General features: G+C 38.2%; 1 protein-coding gene across 7 annotated transcripts in view; it reads left to right on the top strand.

The window, feature by feature from the left end:
• LOC578304 (protein Shroom3) overlaps window positions 1–7,494 on the top strand; it is a 56,742-nt gene extending 49,248 nt beyond the window's left edge. For all 7 annotated transcript variants that reach the window (XM_003725092.3, XM_030980699.1, XM_778480.5 and 4 more), the window contains exons 6-10: window positions 2,534–3,061; window positions 3,472–3,649; window positions 4,438–4,535; window positions 4,911–5,082; window positions 5,440–7,494. In XM_003725092.3, the coding sequence (XP_003725140.2) occupies window positions 2,534–3,061; window positions 3,472–3,649; window positions 4,438–4,535; window positions 4,911–5,082; window positions 5,440–5,841 (1,378 nt within the window). In that variant the 3' untranslated portion in view covers window positions 5,842–7,494. The remainder of the gene's footprint in view (window positions 1–2,533; window positions 3,062–3,471; window positions 3,650–4,437; window positions 4,536–4,910; window positions 5,083–5,439) is intronic.
• The last annotated feature ends 1,729 nt before the right edge of the window (window positions 7,495–9,223 follow it).

The following is a 9,223-nucleotide window of genomic DNA, read 5'->3' on the forward strand; positions in this document are numbered from 1 at the left end:
AGTGTAGAGAAGGGAGGTCACTTTGGGCTTATTTAGGTGGAGGGGATGTTTTTGTAGCGGGATGGAACAAGGAACCTGGTAGCTCTGTGGGATCACTCCAGTTTAGGAAGTACCAGTGCTGGGTGAGATGGATGACTGAAGAAGTTATTCATCAGGAGATTTATGGCACTCCTTGGGGATGATTCGGAAGGGGTCACTAGAGGAACTATTTTCACAAGGGGCATCTGTGTTTGATGGTCTGGGGTAATTTGTAGGGGAAATACTGAAGGATTTAGGGTGCTAGAAAGACCACATCTGGTCATGTGTGTGGGCTGGTTTATTATATTACTGAGGGTGAATTTATTGTAAGGAACAGTAAGGGTCTGTACTTTTATTGTTAGAATAAAGTCATGATCATTGTGCTGTTGAAGAGTCTAAATTTTCAAAATTTGAACTAACTAGTACTTCCAGCAATTACAGTAGCTTACCCTCTAAATTTTGGAGGCCTCTTTTATTTTCAGTTTTGTGACTTATAGAATGTTGATGTTAAGGTGTAAAAGAGGTGAAAACACTAACCTCTTCTGAGAAAGTGGTGTTTCTTGAAGGTAAAAACACTAATCAGCATTTCCATAAATAGTGTGAGCTGATTAACAATTCTAAGCAACTTGCTGCCACATCCTCGAAAGAGGCAAAGAGAAAATAAAGCAAGAATTCTTTCAACTCGTCTTTCACCATTAGGGAAATGGCCACTACCCCTCACGGTCTAGTTCAAAGGGATCGTGACCCGAGGCCGACATGCCTGGTGTCACTTCTCCCTGGTATATTTCCTGCTGCTCGCAACACCAATCTCTTAACGCCCCCCTTTGGCCACATTCCATCTCTGTTAGATCAAGCAGTTACAGAGCAAGAAGCTCTCGAGTTGAATATATGGGACTACGATGAAGGGGGTTGTGATGGGCTAAACAGGCATATTTCTTCTCTTTTTTATCTGGGCATTTGGGTCAAAGGTGTCCAGTACATTACACTTATTCTTTGCTTTGTTTAGGGGGGAGAATGTACCCAGAACCCCTAGATTCGATCTATGGACCTGCTTCAGATCAATTAGGTCATCAGTAATGGAATGGACCTGTTTTGCCCCTCATCCATTAAAGCCAACTAGAACATTCCATCATCAGGCCATCACCACGGTGACAGATCTGATTGTCATCAGAGTTCTGGTTAGCAAGAAGAAATGGGTTCAAGGAGAGGTCTTCAAAAACCTGAAAGATTCCTCCATCTTCAAAGAAATTTTGTGAAAGTCTCCAAAGAAAGCCAAAGAGAGTTAACTTTGTGTAATATTCACAGTAAACATCCTGACCCCCCCCCCCCCCCCCCCATGTAAGGAGTTTCTGTGAGAAGGATGACAACATTCCTAACGTGGAAATGTTCAAAGGTCTCAGAATTGGTGTCCTAGTTTAGCAAGTTTCTTGGTGTCATTATTAGTCCAATATTTCTGTGCAACTGGAAATTGATACTTTTTTTTAGGTGTCAATTGGATGATGCATCTTGAAAATAATTCCATGAGGGATATACCTGAGGCTTCCAACTCATTATTTTTAATTAAAGCTTCGTATTTTTTATATTGTCGTTATTGCAAGAAAAGGAAATATAAGTCAAGTAGTCATGTTACATTTCCAAAGTGTTTATTTTGTACATACCGGTACCTACATTGATCATTGATGTAATTTGTGAGGGACAAATGATCCCCTTTTTCTCTTCGTCTGCATCCCCTACCTTCCCCCTCTTCCAAGTTCCATCTCTCTTCATCTCTTACTAATTAAGCTTAGTCATCACTCTCACATCCTCTTCACTATCACTGTAGTCTATATCAATAGAATGAGTGTTTACCTGTAAGTGATAGCAAGCAAGCTCCAGATAGCTAAGAGTTTTCTCAACTGAATCACATACCACTCATGCCACATCCTCCCTGTCTGTGCCAATGTGTCTAGTGTGATTAAGAAGGCAGAGATGAGATCATTCACCGGTCTTCATCTCGGGTTACTGCCCCTCTCTGTAAACCGATCTTCATCCGTAGCTTCCGGAGATGCTTCAAACTTAATCAAGTATCTTTTAATGATCCAACGAGGCCTATGTGTTATTGTGTAGCGCTATAGTGTTTCGCAATCTTAACGAGCCATGTCATACTTCCTATGCTGATATAATTAGCAGATGGCATCAGTTTATCTACAGTCATTGCGAGACATGTATCATGTTCATCGCTGCATCGTGTATATAAAGGGAAGGGAAAATCAATGTTCTTGCCATTCAGAATTATATTATCATCAGGAGAGCATAAACAGGATGCCTACTTCAGCTTTGCAAACTGCGTTCACAAAGTATGAATTGCGTACATGTAGCATTTCAAGTTTATTTTCTTTTTATCTCTGTGTCCATTTCCATATGTTCTGTATTGTGAAATATTGTTCACTTGATGTTGAAAAACGAGACAGTAAATGGTTTAAGTAGAATACTAGACTTTGGAGTTTAATTGATTTTTCTCTTTCATCTTCCACAGAGCTCCTTCACTAATTCATGTCCAGGTCGACCAAGTACCCTCAGCCAAAGGAGAAGAGACGACACCCTCGATATCACCCAACTCGATCATCTCAGGGCGATCATCACCGGACAATCACGACGTCGAGCCTGCCACATCCCCGCAGCAGGTCCCCCGACTGCAAAGCGTCCAAGAGAACATCGCCTTCACTGACCGCAAGGACTCCCCAGTCCTCATCCGTCCTGCGACGCTCTTGGACTCGCCCACCCGTTGCAGCCAAGCAGAACCAGAGCCTCTGGACGTTGCGGAGGAAGAGGCCTTTGACGCCTGCGACGGTGGCAGCAACATCTGCGACAGTGGCAGCAACATCTTCACCAGAGAGCAGGAGAAGACAGACAAGGAGCTTCGAGAGGTCTCCAATCCAGTGCTGAAGTGGGTCCTGCAGGCCCTGACGCCAAGCGACACGGTCCTATCTGACCTCTTTCCTCTACCCAGGTCCAAGACGAGTCGGTCAGACACGATGACCATGGATGTAACCACACCCACAAAGTGAGTTTCAGAATATAAAGTTTATTGATAATTGTTTATGATTACAAATTTTGTTGAGGTTCTTATGAAAGTTTCAGTTGATAATCAAAATGGAACAATTTTAAGTACCTGCCTTTAATTCTCACAAATTTTCATCTGTTTCCAAAACATTTGACCCAAGAGGAGTTTAATTTCTTTTGGTTTTTAAAAAGCCTTTATATGCATCATGATTTGTGAGAGTTATATTTTATGAAAAATATTATAGAACCTACTTGAAGATAGCATCACAAAATCTTGTTTTTTATACATGTTTTCAAATAAAGAAGCCCTGTTTTATCCAGTCCTTTGGAAGCACATAGAGATGTTATATCTAATGTTATATCTCTGCCACTTTTATTCTAACCATCCGTTCTCTTTGTTGCCCTGATCAGGAGTGAGAGTGAGATGGTGATGGAGCAGAGTAGTCCTAGCGAGTGTGTGAACCTGGTCCTGTCAAGCTCCAGGTATCTCCGGATCTCACCGGCCAAGGCCATCATCCTCCAGAGAGCTCAGACCATGAACAAGAGCGATGATCTGGGCAATAACAACACAGAGCTCAGGAAAACACAGGTAAAGATGGATGCCACTTCTTAGAATCAAGTTTCTTTTAAAGCCCCACTTCACTACTTAAAGCTACTTGCGCCCTCTATATAGCAAACAATGCCTAATTGGTGACCGTTGGTACCCCATGGTCCCCTTTTTCTTATTTGATTTGATGAGATAACCACCTGTTAACCCAAGGACATGAAGCCTCACATTTGATTAGAATATGACTGCATTTTATGTTGCATGTATTAAAATTCTATTTATAAATCAGCAATATTTTTTTAATGGATATCATTCTTGTATTTATTAAAGGTAAAGACCAGTTATGGTCATGCGATTGCATTGTGAAAGAAACGTTGTGGAATCGATCAGAAAAGGTTGATCATCTCGCATCTAGCATCTGCAAGGTTCTGGAATCATCAAAATGATAAGAAATTTGGCCCATTCTTCGTAAAGTTACAAGCACTATACACAGAAAGATGTATATGGGACTACCCTATATCTCTCACAGACCATGAGAGAAACAAATTTACCAAATATATCAATTAGTAGGCGGTTTCCCGGCAAATTTTTTATCATCATGTATTAGTCAAAACATATTCTTTCACATGATTGGTAATGAGAGCTTCCATTTCATTTTTTGAAATTGGGGCGTTTCCAATACTGGTCTTTACCTTTAACAATTACTTCAAACCATCAAGTAACTTTTAATGAATATATATTCACTACACTTTGCTGACATGTTGTTTGGTTTGCATTGTGATTATGTATTGAATCTGTAACAATGTTTATCTCTTTCATCGCGTTAACAGGAGGAGCTTGTGGATCGCATCGGTAAGAAGGTGGAAGACATCAAGGATCTTCAGAAGGAGGTAGCAGAGGAGATGTCAAATCTTGAAGATATGGGCAGGTAAGTGCGTCCGTCCCTCTAAATCAAATAGAAGTCTATTAGATCTTTGTAGGTCTATTGTAGAAATTAAAGTCAGATGGAAGTTGTCCTTACTCTTCTCTTCTTATTGGCTGTTACAATTGTTATGTACCATTAACTTTTTTTTTGGGGGGGGGGGGTGAGGGGGTGTTTATTTTAGTGGTCATATCTGATAAAATTCTTTTGGCTGTATTCTCCTTATAAAATGGAATGAAGCAGTTTTCTTTAAAAGTTCACAAGAATTGTTTGAAAGGTGCCATTTAAAGTTCGGGTGAGGATGCCAAGAGTAAGGGCTTGTATTCTGCTCTTTTTTTTTATGCAATTAACATCTTTCATATTCTTTTCTTTTCTCAATAGGCAAGTGATGGATAGCGTGAAGGCAACCTGCAAGGCCAGTGAATACAACAAGTGCAACATGTACATCGCAGACATCGAGAGGGTCACTAAGCTACTCCTCTCTCTGTCCCGTAGGCTCAATAAGGTGGAGAGTGTGCTGGGTAGCATAGAGAATAGCGAGGAAGAGGAAAAGGTAAGATACCAGACTAACTGATGTTTAACCAACCCTTTAAAAATCAAAATCAAAATCAAATCTTTTAAGAATGTTAAGTCAGGTGCTGTTTGGAACTCTGCAGGAGATTGACCAGCTATAAGATCCATCCTCAAATATACTCTGTTTTTCTTGTAAATTTTCAGCATAAAGAACAAGTTGTCACACGTTATTTGCTTTAAATTGTTTTAAATTTGGTTACCGGTATGCATTTTCCACATTTCAATCAAAATACTCCTCACATCGACTTGTGAGGCTATATTCAAATTTTTACAGTCTAGTGTTTCAAAAAGCATAGACTTCATTTGGTGAACTTTTCATCTTCTTTTTGTTTTCTAGGTGAACCTTGAGAAGCTGAAGGTGACCGTCAACTCTAAATACCAGGATGCCAAGATGCTGAAGGAGAGCATCACCGGCCGTCACTCCACCATTAGCTCCATGCTCCTCAACAAAATCTCCAATGACCAGCACGACAACTTCACCTACTACATCCAGATGCTTCCCAGGCATCTCATCATGGGGCAAGAGCTCGAAGACAAGGTCAAGCTCGGCGAGGAGCAGCTGGAAGCGCTTGGTGAGAGCCTCAAGCAAATGAGCTTGAGCTCGGACAGCGGAAGCAGCAGGGACACCAACGGGAATGTTTCCCATGGTTTCAAGGAGGAGGCTGCGACGTCGTCATCATCCAATGGGATCGGTGGTCCGGAGCAGCTGAACTCCAATGCAACGAGTTCGTACTGCTGATGATGACCCCTCTAGGGTCACGCTGATCTGACTTTTATGCTGCAATCCTATGTGACTGTTATGGGTTTCAGAAGAACACACCTTGACGACTGTGAGAGATGTTGAACCCTTGGAGCCTTTGGAACATAAAGAACTGTACTTAAAAATATAGGAACAGCAGTTAATGTGTTTGGTTCATACAAGGAGAGGGCGCATCAAGCTTTAATGCTTGGAAAAGTTTTGAAAACTGAAACGAAATGAATGGCTATCTGAGAAATGGTTTTAGTGTAAAATTATTTCATGGACGTGTGGACCTTTGTTTATTATCTATGCTGAAGAGCAAACTTTCTGGAGGCCGACGTAAAGCAACACTTGCAAATAGGATTCAAGGCAAGTCTAAAAATAAGAGAAATGCTGAAATAAGCAAGAGACTCTGGATTCCGAACTGTATTTCTTATTTTTTCTTCGTGTGTGGTATGGTCACTACTTAAATTCTCATCACGTGCATGAGGCAGATGGATCTCAAACTAGCTGGACTAGTCTCATACGTAGAGATCCAAAGCTGCCTTCATCTGCAGATAAACTTATTACAGAGACGTCGTGAAAGGCTGATAATGTGTCAAGAGAGAAATGCACAAGTGTGAAGAGGGATGGATTTAAGGCTGCTAAAGTAGCAAGATACTTTGGTCTTTCAGTCATAAAAATCTTCTTAAAGACCCATATAGTTTGTGATCAATGCATCGATACCAGAAAGATACCTGAATCTTGACACACACAAAAATTATATCTGTCTTTCATATACCTGCATATATACACTAAAGTCATTAGCTACTTTGATATATCTGTGTCATATCTCTGTTGGCTTTTGGACAGAACACTATTTAAATTTAGTGTTGCTGTATAGAAAGAAGTGCCATACATTGCAAATGTATTAAGTTGTTTTGTATTTCCTAACTTGCAATATTTGTAAGTTGGAGCTAAGAGTTTGAAAAATTACTATTTTATGTATTTGAACTAATGTGCATGTCTACTTATTCAGAAATACAGAAGTATGGAAGCCTACCCTTCATATTCACCCATTAGATGCCTTCTCTTTGCAACAAGAAAATAGTTTGTATATTTGGAACAAGAAATGCTCTGACCAAATCATGACATTGCAATTAGAAATGTTCAATGTATTTGTTCTTTCCCTTTGAGGAAATTATGCTCTGTGAAAATACAAGCTGAAACTGGACTACAATGATAGTTTGCATTTTTCCAAAGTTAAATGTAAATTTCATGCAAACTCGACTGCTGTAGATGAATGTATTCATTTTGATTTTGCTGTGTTTTAAAGAGGTGTATACATGTAAATCATATGAAATATTTTGTACTGCATTTTCTAGAAAATTTTGTTAATCCTTTCAGAAGAAAAAGAACTATTGTCGGCATTGATAAACCGTTTCACAAATGTAAGAGAAAAGTAGAAAGTGATTAATGTTTCATGGAAGCATCTCTTACAAAATGTATGGTAGCTGAAATCTTTAATCATGTCTTGGTAAAAAATACTTATTGCAATTTTTCAGTCCTAAAATAATTCTGTATTCATTTTTGTACAGAAGAAAATAAGTCGCACAGCATTTGATCTGAACTTGTTAAATTTTCATCAAAATATTAATAAATTGAAATTTGAAATCTGTATTCTTGAGCTCTCGGTTCTTTCACAGGACAGCAGCAGGGATGTATTCAAAATGTAATATGAAATTGAACAGATGTCAAATTGTTCCTTCTGTTCAACGATACATTATTCTCCATTCATATTAGATCTCCATTCATATTAGATTTCCAATGCACTATTACTTAACTTATATATATATGTGGTGGCTGAAAGTACAGACATACTGCGAAGCTACGACGAGCTACCAGTCTGTACCAGCTATAAATTCATTTGGGTTTTAAGGTATTTCTTTGTCAGTATCGGGGTTTTGTTAACAGTAACTGGTATTTTGTGTTGTGACTGTTCTTATGTACCTTAGGCATTCTCACACAAATACATCCCAGTTTATTATTATTCCATTCTTCATGTAGTGTTTCCATATAATAGATATCCATGATTAAGGCCAATAGTAATTACTGCATGCCATTTGGTGTAGAAATTCATAGAATCATCATATTTTTGTTTCCATTCATTCTGACGGAGAATTCTGTTCTTTAAAAATTTGTGTGGATTAGTGCATGTCATCAAGTATTTTTTTTCCTCTCCAAATTTTGACCAAAGTTGTACATGGTTTATTCCAAGATAACTTTTTGTTGTAATGAACTTAGAGAATTGTGAAGCGACTTCCCATGAAAAGGTTTCTGGGGCAATTGTAATAGGCATTAGTGGGGTTTTAGAAGATAATAGTCAGTGATATGTTATTGACGAGTGTTAGTCGGTAGTACATGATTATTGTTAATGTTTAATTTATTGTTAAAAGGAACATTATACCAAAAGTGGGTTTAACAGGGTCTTTATTTAACAATTTGGCCTTCTTCCCCAAGGGTATGTTTATGAAAGAATGTATTTTGGGGCAAATAATAAGGAATGCCTTTTGATCTGTTTTTGTATTCATGTGAATTGTCTTGTCCAGTATAAGATTACTTTTTTGTATTTGCTGTAACAGCTCATTTGTAAGTCAGTAAGAATTTGTATATAAATAAGTACTATTTTCTCTTTTAAAAGTGAAAAATATATATATATTGCACCAGGTTAACTGGTTTTTGCTATTTAAATAATGCTGATATAAGTATTTTCTTGAATTAAGTTAAAGCTTTATCCTATTATACATGTATTCTAATGTATCATCAGCCTTCTTTCCATAATCATTAATATCAAACAGAAGATATCGGCTATTAAAATGTCCTAAAATGAATTTCATTGCTGTACAGTGTTCTTTCTTTTGTATGACTATGCAATTCAATATGATGAAAAAATTAAAGTTGGGACGTTAGGCAGGGTGGTCCCAAAAATGGAATTTGAATAAACACTTTTAAAATTATGATAAAAATGTTGATGACCTGAAAAGTCATTTGATTTTTCTACTCACTTCAGGGCCCCGTTGCATAAAACTTACCATTGATGGTAACTTTGCCATCAATGGCAACTACCATGGTAACAGGGCTCAACAGCCAATCAGAATCAAGGTTTCCATGGTAGTTACCATTGTTGGCAAAGTTACCATAAATGGTAAGTTTTGTGCAACGGGGGCCATAACCCTACTTAACCGAGACAAAAATGCACAAATCACAACTTTGAAAGCAGAAATATATTGAAATAATCTTTATACAAATTACAATGAAAACAAAAATTCATGTTACAGGATATAAAAGCAATTTGCACATGTGTACATACAATAATGTGAAGGAGAGAAAAAGAATCGAGGGG

The sequence above is a fragment of the Strongylocentrotus purpuratus genome, unplaced genomic scaffold (genome assembly GCF_000002235.5).
Source record: "Strongylocentrotus purpuratus isolate Spur 01 unplaced genomic scaffold, Spur_5.0 spur5_scaffold_11, whole genome shotgun sequence".
NCBI lineage: Eukaryota > Metazoa > Echinodermata > Echinoidea > Camarodonta > Strongylocentrotidae > Strongylocentrotus > Strongylocentrotus purpuratus.